The 15837-nt window shown below is 36.4% G+C and overlaps 2 protein-coding genes across 2 annotated transcripts; both read right to left on the bottom strand.

Moving 5' to 3' along the window:
- Positions 1 to 1962: 1962 nt before the first annotated feature.
- Positions 1963 to 7241, bottom strand: LOC132603380 (biotin synthase, mitochondrial). Its single transcript, XM_060316407.1, has 6 exons — positions 6883 to 7241; positions 5515 to 5694; positions 5031 to 5137; positions 3737 to 3942; positions 3023 to 3162; positions 1963 to 2429 (listed from the first exon to the last, which is right to left on the bottom strand). The coding sequence occupies exons 1-6, from the start codon at positions 7072 to 7074 to the stop codon at positions 2136 to 2138; spliced, it is 1119 nt and encodes a 372-aa protein (XP_060172390.1). The 5' UTR covers positions 7075 to 7241; the 3' UTR covers positions 1963 to 2135.
- A 5482-nt stretch (positions 7242 to 12723) lies between these two features.
- On the bottom strand, positions 12724 to 15652 carry LOC132603386 (uncharacterized). The gene has a single exon (XM_060316413.1). It carries the CDS (start codon positions 15397 to 15399, stop codon positions 13507 to 13509), a length of 1893 nt encoding a protein of 630 aa, XP_060172396.1. The 5' UTR covers positions 15400 to 15652; the 3' UTR covers positions 12724 to 13506.
- Positions 15653 to 15837: the final 185 nt, after the last annotated feature.

Genomic DNA, 15837 nt, shown 5'->3' on the forward strand with positions numbered 1-15837 from the left:
GTATTTTTTGAGGAAAATAGTAATACTTGAATGACTTTATTGTCCTTAATGAAACAAAAGTGACTTTTGTAGGAAATTCTCTAAACTTGGGTGACCATCCAAGAAATTAACTCTTGTGAATTGATATAAGGAATTAATTTAAAGAAAAGAAAAAATGAAAAAATTAATCTCATTACCATCAAAGCATTCACCCTTACTTATTTGTTTAATTGTTGTTGCTTATTGTTTTTCTTTGGTTGTAAAGACAAACCGTTAGCGTTCATCTCCACTCTTAACGTTAATCATTGATGATAACATTTCATTGGTGCTATTATCGTACCCTTAATTTTTATGCTCGATTAAAAGTTTGTTAGGTCGACTATATAAATCTTTCATGTGGACATAAGGCTTCATTTGTTTTCATTAAAATTAAGACGTCTGAATCTGAATACACGTGTGAATGATTAAGATGTTGTCTCTAGATCTGAACACTGAATGATTTAGACTGTTTGTTTTCTCAACATCTGAATGCGCATAATGTATTTATTTAAACACAATAAATATACAATTCAAATAAAATCGAAACTAAAAATTAGAAAATAAATACAAATTTAATAAAATAAAAATATTATTTGATAAAAATATGAAACATTTATGTTTGATAGTAATGATGGAGATGTTTGTAGTGATGGATGGGGTTTTTGGGGGTGGGGGGTAAGGAAGGGTTAGTAGGTGGGTGGGTTACGGTGGTGGTGATAAGGTGGGTCTAGGGGTAGGGTGGGTGGTGGTGAGGGGGTGGTTGGGGTAAGGTAAGTGGGTGGTGAATGTGGTGATGGGTAGGTTTGTGGAGTGGGGGCGAAGGTTGGGGTCGTGTTGGTGGTGAGTGGGGGGTAGGGTTGGGGTGTGGGTGGTGGGTGGTGAAGGGTTGGGGTGGGTGGTGGTGGTAGGTAGTGGTGGGGGTGGGTAGGTGGGGTAGTGGTGGGGGATAAGTAGGGGTGGGGTGGTGGGAGTAAGGGGATGGGAGAAGATGGAGCCGGTGGTAAAAATTATCCATAAAAAATATCTCTTAATGATATTAAGACTTTGTTTAAGATCTTAATGATTAAGATCCATTCACACCAAATAAGTGCTTAGATCTTAATGAAAACAAATGCACTTAATGGTCTAAGGTCTGAACCATTCAGATTCAGACCTCCGTTAAGTGCAAACAAATGACGCCTAAATGGATATGATGCTTGCTTGAATTTATAGTGGCTTTTTAGAAACCAACATAAAAATAAAGAATTTCCAAAATAATAGAGACATATTTATAAATAAATTAAAAAAAAAAAAAAAGTATAGATTTTTTCATAAAAAGTCATCTAGAGTTCGTGGTGCGTGCTTGAATTTTGTGTCTATATAGATATTCTTTAAGAGTCATTTGTTTCTTGTTATTTGTTTTAATCATGAAGTTGAGTTTGAAAGTAGTAGTAGATTTATGAAAAGGAAATAATTGTCATTATCTCACAGTTGAAAATTTATCACATATGGATGTAATTTAGACTCCATACTGATGGTTAAGGTAAGAGATAATTTTCAGTACATAAAACTTAAACTCTCAATATATTAATATAAATTTTGCAATGAAATTTTATTAATTTCCTTTTTCCTTAGAAGTGAGTGACTGAGGAAGGTGAGGTAGGGAAAGTGGGAAGAAAGGGGTTGGTAAACAACCATTCAGCTGCCACTCAATCATCGAAATTTGACCTCATTTTTCTCGAATGCAACAGAAATAACTTTAGTTGGTAAATTTCTTCATCATAACACTTTTGGTTGTCTCGGTTAATTAATATTCAGAAGCTGCGTTTTCTTTTCTTACTCTTTCTAAACTCACGAACTGCTCAATAGAGTATGTTTTATGCAATCTCAAGCGATCAAATCCACTTCCTACTGGCTCCAATTTCATAGAGTTCCTTAAAAATGAAACTAAGAAGGTTAAAAATATAAAAGAAACTTTTTAGCGACTAATAGGCAAATAAATGAATATCAGCAAATAACATCAACATGGTACGTTCAAAGCTTAGTTTATGGTAAAATTTCACTAATAAGTTTGTAAAAGAGAAGCCATACATATAGGTAGAAGACCCTGGTGGATTACCAAGCCATCTCAGACTGAACTAAACAGATGCTTCCATCTTTTCATCTTCAGAATCTTTTTCATCCTCCGAGAAATTTGGAGCTTTGGGTACAAGTCCAAGCAATTTGAACATATTCTGATCAGCATCATAGTCATTATTGGGTGTAGTCAACAACTTCTCACCTGTAAAGATGGAATTTGCACCAGAAAGGAAACAAAGAGCCTGCTCGGGGATAGAAAACCGAACTCTTCCTGCAGAAAGCCTAACCATTGCGCTTGGCATTGTTATTCTGGCTGTCGAAATCATCCGAATCATATCCCATATGTCCACTGGCTGGAAGATGAAAAATGAGTTTGAGATAGGGAAAGATAATGAAAAGCTCAGCATGCGATGACATCCAATTTTTTCCTAGAATTCATTTCTAAAGCTGTCTCCACTGGATTAAAGAAATTTAAGATCTTATCCTTTCAATTAATCTATTTTCAGAAAGGCATTGAATTTCATCGGGGGGTGGACTGGGAGTCTACGAATATCACGGTTTTTGAAGAGTTGTGATGAACAAGAGATTGGGTTTCCAGTCACATTCTGAGGTGGGTGACATCTGCCCGCAACCATGTGTGCTACTTGGTAGAGAAAAATACTGTTTTGTGAAACTATCAACGTTAAAAGGTAAAGAATAAAGCTCAAACAAAGCAAAAAGTTAATAAGATAAAGTTCCTTAATGTGGTGCTCTCTACCAAGAGCTCTTCTATGATGGTATTATTTTGGTACTATAGTATAGTTAGACCAAGTCGATGGGCATGTTTTTATTCCTGTTTTGGCTGCTGAAAGAGGGTGTGCGAAAGGACAAGTATTTTAGAATCAGAAGTTAATGGAAAGCCCTGCAACAAACTTAGAATTTCATTCCTGAAAGAATGATGGCTTACCTTCTGGTCTTCCAGTGGTGTGCCTTTTACTGCAATAAGTGCATTAATCGGCACACTCTCGGGGTGAGTCGGAAGAGTTGCCAGGGTATGCAACAAACCAATTCTATCCTCTTCAGCCTCACCGAGCCCTATTATTCCACCTGATCAAGAAAAAAAGGGTTAGCAAGATTTTGATAAGGTTTGGCACGCCATGAAGAATTTACCACACAACCTCTGAAAGATTGTGTCAAAGCAAACACAATAACTGTTCAACAAAAGTAAACACATTTGACAAGATTTTTAATCATTCCCTTGACTTTCAATAATGACATAACAATTAAGAATATCCTACCGACTATTGTTAGTGATTCTTCTATCTATGAACAGGAAGTCATAAAGGAGAAAAGAAGGAAGATGTACTAATTGAAAGGTCTGAGAGACCTTATATTGACAATTTAGAACTCACGCCAAAATACTTGAAGTGGGAGACTATCGAGAGGCTTTAAGGTTGGTCAAAACATCTTAAGTTGCCTATGACATTTAGCTATAATCAAAATCGTTTCAATTCACTATATGTAGTGGTATGCACCCAAATAATACATGAAAATGTACGCATTAAATATAGAGATAGATGCGTCTACATATTGCTATTCCAATGAGTCAGAGGTGTCAATATAAAAACACAATATTGCAAAAAACAAAGTGACTAACAAGTTTTATACTTCAAACGAATACCTGAACAAACATTAATTCCTGCTTCACGCACATGCTTCAGTGTTTCCAGCCGCTCATCATAAGTTCTTGTGGTTATAATATTAGGATAGTACTCTCTTGAGGTGTCAAGATTGTGATTGTATGCTGTAAGACCTGCTTTCTTGAGCTCTAACGCTTGCTGCTTCTCAAGCATTCCCAAGGTGCAGCAAACCTCCATTCCCATTTCCCTTCATGTTAAAAATATTTTGCACAACATTAAGTAATTGAGAAGAAACCAACAACGGATGCCTTAGTTATTATCACGTCATAGTGTAATATTTTTAACATGTATGTGTGTGCATGTATCTATGATAACAATTGACAGTCTTATGCTTTTTCTGTTACTTTTGGTTAACTCTAATAAAAAAGATTTGGGTATGCACTACTGCCACAAACAAGGAGCTAAGAAGAAAATGTTGTGCGCTTTAGGTTTAAAAGTTGAACAATCACAAAATTGCCCATCAAATCTTCTTAGGAGAAGAACACTTTTAGAATGGGTAACAGATGGTTTAACGGATTAATTAGTAAATGTAGTCCTGCTTCTGTAGTCATTCTAAGAAGCTGAAGAAATGCTTCTCAATTTCAGATATCATTGTAACTCCAGTTTCCTCACTTTTCAACGTCAGAGCTTCAAAGAAAAAACAAAATAGAGAAAAAGGCTCTGCAATACTGACCTCAACAACCAGCCTGCAGACTGCAGTTATCTCATACTCAAACAGTTTGAATTAGTTTAAACTAACAAACCATCAACAGGCTTATTTCTAGATTGTGTGTATCATTGTAATCTTTACCCAAACCCCGGAAAAAAAAGAAGCAAAAACAGACCATTTTATTTGCCGTTCTTTTACCAGAAAAGAGGCTATCAATTAGAGTTATTCTAGTAACTTCAACTTTTGGCCAGCGAGTTTGTCTCTCAATTAGTATTACGACCAGCTAGTCAGATACCCCTTTTGCACCTCGGAAACAGTGAATATAAAGGAAAATGAAAAGAATAAGGAAATGCAGAAATATTAAATCCAGTGAATAGGCGACACCCAGAGAAAAGCTACAGCTTCATCAAATTGCTGTCTTACTTTGCCCGCCACATTCTAGTGGTGCATAACACCATATACAGCAATCACTTAGCTTTCACTGTATATGATCAGACAGGTTCTCTACTTCTTGTATACGGGAGATTCCCATTATCAATAAAAATATTTAGCTCATCGAGAAAAGAAAAGACCAGTCAAGATCATCTGAAGGTACTGGGATGAAAAATATAAGTATAGCCCATTACCTTATTTCCTTGACATACTCGACGATCTGGTTCATATTGGTTTTCCTTCCTATTGTATCCCTCCATGCAGCACCCATACAAAAACGAGTACTACCTCCCTCTTTTGCCTGTCAGCGCATAAATTAGCTAAAAGTGCATTACAAATGAGATTGAACCTCATTGTATGTTATGTATAACACAGCCAAATGAAATCTAATATTGGGACAATTAACCTACCGCATTTCACTGTCATGTTTATACATCTAGAGATTCGCCTAGAGCGTATTATTATGTTGACCACAGTGGTAAAAGGGGAAATATCTAGGTAATTTTAATGTTTTGAGAACACATAACTCTCTTGGATGTGTAGTATTTGATTAAACGACACGTATTTCAGGAAGAACTACTGTCACCTCAGTTTCAGTCTCAGGGTTAAGAATATCTGCTTATCCTTAAGGATGAAACATTCCATAAAGTCAGACAAAGAGAAACAGAAAGAGAGCACCTTTCTTGCTGCTTCCAGAACGGCATCCTTGTTCATAAGTTTCTGTGCTTTCAGTCCTGTGTTGTATCTAGATGACTGAGGACAATATGAACAATCTTCACTACATCCTCCTGTCTTAATAGACAGCAAAGTACACTGCTGGACTTCTCTAAAGTTATGAGAATGTCTATGTACCTGAGCCTGTAAAATATTTTGTTTTTCATGAAGATGAGAAAATATCCTAAACCAGAAATTAAAAGTCTCACAAGAACTAACAGAAAACAATTAAGGAGAAGCTCCAAAGTAATTAGAAACGAGAATTAAAAGAAAATGCAATCTTCATATATTTTCTTTGGCGTGAATTATAAAAGTTCAGATGACTTGGTCGTGTTGCATGAAAATGTTTGAGTCAAAGGTTGACAACATCTAAGTGTTGATTGAAGTACTCATATGTTGTAAGAGCCTAGATATTTGTCATCAGTGTATTTGCTATGACAGGAGAATGTTTGGTCGAAATGTTTCTTCGAGGAAGATGTCTTCCACCACGATTGAGAAAATAACTCCCCCACACTTGCGGCAAGGGGTGCAACAAAGCATCCCGCGTTAGCAGGGTTTGGAGAAAATCATTTTTTTTTTTACAAATTTCCAACTGATTCAATCTCATTTTTGTCAATCAACACCTAGGCATTGTTAAAAAGTTAAATACCTAAAAGTTTCATGAGAACACTATTTTTCTACCCAATCCTACACCTTGTACAATTTTCATGTGTCACCTACCTTTACATCCAACCAAACACTGAAAAATGATCGACAAAAGGAAACGCACCTATAGCAGGTATTGGGATATTTGTAAAGAGAAATAATGAAAGACATTTCCCTCTTTCTGGTAGAACATGTTCTCCACAATTCAAGGTAATCGAAAATGTTTTCCATTTTGAAGGAATAAATTTTCTGCCATACCAAACACCCCTTAAAAACTAAAAATCAACTGTAAATTAGCACAAAGTTAAGCACATTAACGCAAAATTAAAACAAAACCACCCTGGCTAATAGCCTGTTTGGCCAAGCTTTTGGGTGTTTATGAGGAGCAGCAGCTAAAAGAAGAATCTTTTCCCACAAAGTAGTTTGAAAACCCCTTTTTAGAGAAAATGCACTTGCACTTTTTAAAACTTAGTCAAACATTAATTGCTGCTTTCTAAATTAAGACTGATTCTCACCAAAAAGTAGATGCTGATTAGGAAAGCTAGAAGAAGAAGAAGAAGATACTGGAATAAAAAAGCTGTTTTGATGTGAGTCAAAGACAGAATTGACCAGCATTAGAAGTAATTAAGTATAGAGAAAGCGTTGTAGGACAAAATGTGATGAAAGAGTAAAGAAGAGAATACGAACGCCATGAAAGAGGAGATCGAGGAGAGGTGAGTCATAAATGGACTTGATTTCATTTCTGCTCCAATTATTTCTCGGCCCTTCCTTTATATATCGCTCAGCTTCTACTGCTGCCAGTGACGAATAACTCGGCGCCCGCCACTGCACTACAACTAACGACGATAATGCCCCTCTAATCGATCGAACCAACATCATCCTTATCACCTTCTCTCTCTCTCTCTCTCTCTCTCTCTATATATATATATATATATAGATGCGTGTGTGTGTGTGTATAGATACACAAAATGGTTGATTTTGCACAACTTTGCTGAGGTGAAGCAGCAGCTTTGAATTGGTGTTTGCTGCTGCTACTACATTGGAAGTTCCGCTAACTGTGAACTCATTTTAATACAGTTTAGGTGCCAAAGTATTGTACATTCTGCAGCTTTTGTTGTGCTCTTCCCTTTTTGTTCTCTCACTCCTGTCGTTTCCTTTTCGTTTTCCAAAATTATTACGGAACTGCAGGCCCGTTTGGTTTAGCTTAAAAAAAAATAACTTTGTTTCAGCTTACAAGCTAAAAAAATAAATTGGGCTATTCTAACTTATATTTTTAGATTTATTTTAATCACAAAATAGCTTATAAGCTGGCAAGTCAAATACTTAAAAATATTAAAAACGATTTATAAGTAAAAAAAAAGCAACTTATAGGCTAAGCTAAACGGGCTCTACTCCTGTTTACGGGTTCAATAGAAGTCATTACTGTTAGTGCAAATTTTATATATTTATGTTTAAAAATTAGTTTTTTAATATATATATATATAAATAATTTCTCAAAAAGTCTATAATTTCATTTTAGAATTTAAAAACCAAAAATTAAAAATCCTACCTCAGCAATGACACTTTCGTTTTCTCTTTTGCACAATAAAATCAAAAGTTTTGTTTTTGTTGATTTGAGGGACACTTCGGTCGTCCTAAATTAGAAGAGATACAAAACTAAGGTCAAAATTTTATATGTACCCGATATTTACATCAAATCAATAATAACAAGACATAGTATGTCTTATATTTATCATCTAACTCTGATAAATTAATATGCATTTTCAGTAATAACTAATCAACTTAGATGTTCCACAAAAGTTTTGAGGGCAAGAAACTGAGTTTTAACTTTTTATAGCGATAGTGTTCAAGGCTTTAACCTAGTTATCGCGTAGCTGACCTGTTCTCCATATGTTCTTTTCTAGTAGTACAATTATTAAAATAACTTTATTCACCAAAATTTAGACATATAAAAATCACCTAGCGTCGCTTCTATTTGAGTTAAAATACTTGTTCCAAGATTGTCATTCCAACCCTTTGACCATTCCCGTGAAAATGAATAACGACGACTATCACATTTGAGTTTACGAGAGATATAGAATGAAAACATACAAAGTAGTAAAATTGCTTTAAACATATACTGTTGCAACTTAATTTGAAGTCTTGAAAGATAAAAAAGATAAGGTTACTTTTCTCATGACACACTAAAGTAAAAGTTGTTTGTCACAAAATGGGGCAAAAGATGTTGATTGTTAACAAGCCATGACGTATCTGTGTCCCTTCCTTCCCCCATCCCCCGTCGCCCACCCGATCCCTCAAAAGAAGGGCTTACCTGTTTTAGTTGAAGAGAAATACTTCTACATAACAAGTTAAATTAAATTCATAAAGGTGTTTTATAAACTTTGCTTATTCAAAAGAGAGATTGAGGTGGAAAGAATTTTTAGTTTGGATTGAGAAGAGGGAGACTTAAAACTGAAAGCCTTTAAGCATACCCCAATGTTTAGTAGGGGCAAAAGAGTTTGCACTTGCAGTTGCATAAGAGGAAGATAAATAAAATAGGTAATGTTCATTTTTCTTGGTTGAAGGTAAAAAGGAAAAGGGTCAGATTTGTCCTTGTACTCTCACAAATAAGTTATATTTACCCTTCCTATGTTAAATCTCCTTGCCTCCACCTTTATTTTCCTACATGACGCCTACATGGAAATTTTTATATATATATATAAAGCGCCTACATGGAATTTTTTTCTCCCAATTCAAATTAAAAATAAACCCAAATATAGATTGACTGATAAGACCTCATGGCTTTATAGATTAGAATGCTCAGAGGTGGAAGAGAAAATAGGAAGTACAAAAGAAACCTAGGCTTTGGATCCTTGATAAATTTAACAAGGGAGACACTAGCAGTATGTTATCTGTTGGATGTTTCTATAGGTACTACAGGACTAACAAAAAGAGTTCACAATCAAATTCGAAAACAAACCACGAGTAGACTTACGCACAACTCTCTGATTCCTTTGATCGGATGATAATCTGGGAACTAAAATGCACCTTAAAATGTAAATGGGCTTGTCTCATTTTCCTAAAATATGATTATTTCTGGTTCTGGAGAAGAACCATCCAACAATGTCTTAGTTTCAGAGTAATCATCATTTTGATTTCACTACTTGCAAAAAGTTAATTGTGATGAGAGTTCTTGAAGCAGTTGATGGGATATGTTTGTAGTGAGTGTAATTGTTGATCAGTGGTGTAATGGTGACTGTTTGGAAGCATTTCTATAGTGGTGTACCCGTTTTATCTATGTATCATTGTTCTTCAATTCTCTGTTTTGGAATTTGAATTTTTGGGATAATGAGTACTTTGGCAGGGAAGTTGAGAACCCACACAAGACTAGCTGTTTTTGCCATGATGAAGAAGACTGTTCAATAAATTAAGCGGGGAGGACAATGGAGGTTTCCGGGCGTGGAGGTTGTGGAATTGTTTTTATTTTTAATTTAAATTGGGACATTCCACATATGCCGGACGAAGGATAAATATGACCCGAAAATAAAGTACTGGGGCAAATATGGCTGTAAAGTTGAATGACGAGCAAATGTATCAAAAAAGTATAACGAAGGATAAATATAGCTTATTTGTGAAAGTACATGGCAAATTTAACCTTTTTCCGAAAGTTAAAAGAAGGAGAAAAGTTAAAAGGGCGGGTTATGATTGATCAAACTTAAGGGTGGGCACTGGCCACTACCCACTCCAAACCAATATACAAGTTGGTTCTCTGCAAACCTTTTTTAAAATAACGGTGGAGTTCGAACTAGCTTGAGTGAACTGCGACTATTTCGCCAGATATTTGTTATCTCCCACTAGAACAGCTACCGAACAACTATACCAACCAAAGCTTAGGCAGATGAGAGTTTTTTGTCTTTGTTGGTATTTGCGCTCTAGCTTCATATGATTATCATCCCATTTCTTGACCTAGACCACCTTAGTGCGCTTATTGTGCAAACTTTTTCTTCTCTTCCATTGGTTGAGGCTCCTTTGACAGGAAGTAAGAAGCTGGGCCCTTACGGGCGGCATCTCCTGCAACACAAACACCCTTGCAAAGGCAAGTTTAACATAAGATGCAAAGAGAAAAATAATGGTACTTGTGCTTCTGCAGCATTTGGAAAATCAGATGATACAGATGATCAATGACAACCCTGAACTAATAGGCGTAAAATTACAAATCCCGACTGCAGCTCCGGGAGAACGTGAGCTAGAGATGAAGCCTCCAAAAGCAAATGCGCCTTTCCCAAGGATGGCTTCAAGCCGTTCTCTTGTTTCCCAAGCAAAGACCCGTAATTCATGAAGTGATTAACTGATTACTAAAACCCTGAAAAGGTATAAAAATCTGCAATCTAGGTACATGTTACAATTCATAGGTTTGATTGGTGAAAGACGAGAAGGCATCTTAAGTGTATAAGACCGCATTTATACTGATGCACAATAAAGGAAAGAACTGTAGACATCGTGTGGCATCAATTCTAATGCAAATAGACAATAGATTGATGAACTTTCTTAACACTTTAAACTACACCTCCATTATAATATGTGGTGATGCCTAAAATAGTAATACTTGTTTGCTGCTGCAGCTGCAAAATTTCAAGGCATCCTATAACGGACAAGCAGCAACAACCGCTAGTATGAACAATTAAATCACTAGAATTGACAAGGTAAACTTTTCAAAATATTATGGCGTTCCTAAGGACCCAAAGATGTAGTTTACTTGTCGATAAAAACTAAAATGAAGATAAATAGGAAAACAGGATTTGAATCTCAGCTGAAGAAAAAAAGCAATGTGATTTCTTCCCATCTATCTAATTTTTGGTGAGCTCAATTAACCAGGACTTAAATGCATAATCTGGTGGAGTCGAGATCCTCGCAAGTTGGCCCAGCTATTGCCATTGTTTTTCGAAAAACAAGAAAACAATATTCGTCAAATATGTAGTTCCTCGAATCAGACATTGCTATGCTTAATGACGAATTGTCTCGCCGCCAACTAATGACAGTAACAGGTAACAGACGATACTGTCCGCAGAAATAGACAGCCTTCCTGAACGGACCTCACCTAGAAGGTCTATATTTCACGTTAAAACCCCAATAACCGCTGTTACTGGAATTGCATTAGGCAGTCAATGCCTCTCCTACTAGTGGGTGAATTAAAGAAAGAAAATATAGAGGTGATCAAACTTCTTGAACAACAAGAATACAATCAAAAACGATGATGACGGTCAAATGACAATAATATTAACAATAAGTTTTCCTGAAAAGTAACGCATCAAGATACTTACCATGAGCTAAAATCAATTTGGCCTTCAACCTATGCAATAAAGATATTAACCTCTGATAATAACTAAAACAGCACATGGTTTTCCTTGATAAGGAACCACCTTACCAGCTTTTAGAATGAGTTTTCCAGCCATGAGGAGGCTGCTTGATGTTGTTCCAGGATTTTGAGACTATCTTAGCTTAGATTTCTCCAGATAATATCCAGACCACTACAACAACAACATATCCAGTGTAATCTCACAAGTGGGGCTGGGGAGGGTAGAGTGTACACAGACCTTACCCCTACCTTGGCAGGTAGAGCGGATGAAAAGTTAGAATATAATATGAAGGAGGAAAAAAAAAAAAAATATTAACCTGCTCTTCAGTAAAAGAGCATCTTTATGTACAACATAGCTATAATATTCCAACCCTGGAATGGGCAGTGAATGATGTCAGGATCTCGCTTTAGGTCATTTAATTTGTGGGTCAGAAAACAGTAGTGCTGTAAAGTTATCCAAGGCGAGACACCGAGCTGTAAAATTGTTTAAAACGATCCCACACAATGATAATAGCCCAACGACGTTTCTTCTACTACTTCTCTGGATCGTGAGTTTCTAGTGTTCCCATCCACCTAAAGATATATATACTCATGATCCATAATCTGAGGCTGAGTGTGAACCTCAGAAAGAAGTCACAAAAGGAAGAACGCCGTGAAGGTTCACGTGATGGATGTTGTATGCAATGACAACCTTACTAAGAGGCTGGTAACTCTTTTTCCATTTTTTTTTTTTCTGTTTTTTTAGTTACTGAGAAGCTGGTAGTTTTCTCCAACTTCAAAGCACACGGCTTCATAATTAACGTCGAAAACTTGTGGTTTGCAAGCTATTGCACAGGAGCTGGGTTTACCCTATGCGCACCCGAAGGGTAGCGGCTGCGGGTTCCCATGTCATCAAAAAAAAAAATATTAACGTCGAAAACCTATAACATACCAGAAGTTTTGCTTTTCTGGAAACAGAAAAGAAAAGTTGGACAAGTTTGACACGCCATCCAATTAATTGTGGAAAAAACTACAACAACAACATACCCCCTTGAATCGGGAGGGTAAAGTGTACCCAGACCTTACCCCCACCTTGGAAGGTAGGGAGGCTGCTTCCGAAAGACCCTCGGCTCAAAAGATATTGTGGAAAAAACTAAAGGGACAAATTTCTCTTAGCTGGCAGGATTAATGCAATCAGAGCCATTTTTTTTAAAAAAATTATGAATTAAGAATATTATTAACAAAAAGGGCATTAACTAGCCCATTACAAGAAGTATACTACAAAGAAGAAAATCCTACAAGAAGTTTTCCATACATTATTTATGTCCTATTATTTGAGAAAGCTTTTTCTATCAGACTTTTAGGCTTTTAGAGCTTTTTTTTGGTTTTTATAAATCCATTTGTCCTCAATGTATTGTTTTGTCCTCCACTTTAGTTTCATCCCTTCACTTTGGTTCTTGCCTGAGTCCTCATTCAGCGCCCTTCATAACTGAACAATGACAGCAAGGATCCTATCTCAGTTCACAAAGTTTCCAACAAACTTAATACGATAGCCTTGTGCAATTTTTTTGGATCCTAAGTACCCCTCAACAGAGACCTTACACTTCAAAAATTGGTCGTAATATTCCATAGAGATTTTAAAACCTCCTTTTAATTGGACACAAAAGAATTACATGGTATAAAATTACTCGACTTGCTAAGTATTTAAGCAGCAAACAGAATTTAGAACAAGAAAAAAGGAACTTAACAGTAACACCAACTAATGATGTCAAATTTCAGAATTCATGTTAGATACAAATTACTAAAGGAGTATAATCAACATGGTGAAAAATCTTCCAAACTTCAATCACATCTTATTGGAATTTCTTGACATAACATGTGATATAGACAAAACCCAGGCATCATAAATTGCACAACCTCTTTGCTAAAATCTATTTTCACGAAAAATTTAGGGCTCAATTTCGAACTAAAGTACTTAAGCAAGAAACTGAACACTTTTATGAGATACCTATCTTTTTAAATCTGTACACAAGAGACTCTATTGACTTTTGTATCCTGGAGTTTTCTGTTTGTTTCACTGCCTGAGAAGCCTGATGCAAACTTTGGATGCCACGACCCAAACTGGCAATTGAAGGAGCTGCTGGAAGAGATTCAGCAGCACATTCTATTCCATCTCCATACGCAAGCAAGCTTGCACAAGTAGCCACACTGCACCCAAAGGTAGCCCATGGAAGAACGCCAACAGGTCGTACTCGGCGTTTCCTCATAATTTCATAGAACGCTGTTCTCATGGCAGAGATGCTAGTTTTCTCTGCAGAGGCTATAACGCCATGAGCCACTGCACGGATTTTCTCGGCAGAAGCAGCTGCCTTAAGGACAGATGATTTGACACCAGAACTTGCCATTCCAGCAGAGCCTACTACGTTTGACTTTCCAAATGCAAGAGCAAGGGCCTTTTGGGTTTGAGTCACCATGATCTTTAGCGAAGCAGGGACTTTAAAGGTAACAACTTTCAATATTGTAGATGCAGGAACAACTTTAGAAAACGAAGAGGCTCCTAAAACTGCAGTTGCACCAGCCCCAACAGCTACCACTGGCTTAACACCTAGTAACCCCTTTTTGTCACTTTGGCTCGAATTTTCCCCATCGTATTCAGAGTCAGTAACCAGCTCCTCAACAATTTCCTTAACTTCCTCAGGTACATTAGCACTCCAATGCTTCCTTAGTCCAGCTAATCCACTGGCATCTACTACTGCAACTATTGATTTGAACTTCTCGGTCTGGCTTCGAAGGGCCTGTGCAAGAAGGGCATGGGACTTATCCTCAATAGAAAGCTCAGAAAAATCAGTTGTATGATTCCTCGTTTTGCTAAGTGGGACCCGACCAGCATTGTTCAAAGCTGTTCTTAACCCTTCAACTGCAATCTTGAAGACATAAACCTCAGAAAGGAGATCTGTATTAACAGCATCTCCATTACAAACATCATGAAACATCTTTTGAGCACAAGCTAGAGCTCTTCCTATAGATGGAATATCAACAAAAATGTCATAAAGATCAACAAGCAACGGATAAACTGTCTGTGCAAACTGCGGTACTTGATAATTCAATTGTTGCTGAATATCCTCAGATTCAATATTCTTCTGTAAGGAACCTGAATTAACCAAATGCGACGACAACAGCCTCACCATCTGAGACTGAATATCATTCGTAACACAAAATGCACGTGAATTCGCTGACACCATTAATCCCGTTCTTAAAGGAACCAAACTATTGCCACCCTCTAAACCAAACACTCCAAACTTATCCCCAAACCCCTCATCCCCCACATTCGAACACTCACTAGACGTGCTGCATTTAACAAAAGGCGATTCGAGCAACAAGAAAGCCGAGCCAACCTCTTCAGCTGCTTTTTTCGCAGCAGGCAAATGGCCATCAAACCCAACCCCAAATATCTCTCTCAAAACAACTCGTCCCGCGACATTCTCATACTTCTCCTTACTAAGTTTATGCACAAAACACCTCTTTAACACCTCAATCGACGAAGTTGGTACCGAATCCTCACCCAAATCATCACTATTACTCAACAAAATCTCATCTTTTTGAGGATTATCATTATCTACTGAATTACCCACTTGAACAACTACAGCATCAGGTTTAACTTCCCTAATTAAACATTGGGCATCTAAAGCAGATCTTTCAGATAAATTCTGAACACATAATACATATATAACAGCTTTCGATTCAGGTTCTTGAATTGCATAAACAAACTGTTTTGTGTTTTCGGGTATTGATAATTTCCTAACTAACCCATCTGAAATTCTCAAATCATCAGGGTTTAATACAGAAAAAGGCCAAAGATTTTGCAAATAGCTTAAACCCCACATGGTCATTGATTATGTGCAAGATTTACATCAAGAAATGAATAGGAAATATAGGTTTAATGGAGTTAATACTGGTTAATTGTATACAGAAAAAAGGGTTAAAAATGATTTTGTGGAAGAATAGTATGAGGAAAAGAAAGGTAAATAGGAGAAGGGTTACCTCTGGCTTCGATGAAGAAAGTGGCAAATTTTTTGTGTTGAAGAGATGAAAATATCTAATTTATTGAATTAAGGAATATTATCCCAAATAAACTTCTCCAATTGTAATTAAAGTAGATAAACATAGGGATAAAGTCCTCTAGAGTTTTCTAACTTTTCTTTTCTTTGGTTAAATTTACCTTTCAATAACTTAGCTCTTAAAAAGTACTTTAACGTATTTTTAGGATTACTTATGTATGAATTTTTTTTGGATAACTTAATAGTATAAAATAATCTTTATATTTGCAT

This window comes from Lycium barbarum, chromosome 1 (assembly GCF_019175385.1).
Source record: "Lycium barbarum isolate Lr01 chromosome 1, ASM1917538v2, whole genome shotgun sequence".
In the NCBI taxonomy this organism is placed as follows: Eukaryota; Viridiplantae; Streptophyta; class Magnoliopsida; order Solanales; family Solanaceae; genus Lycium; species Lycium barbarum.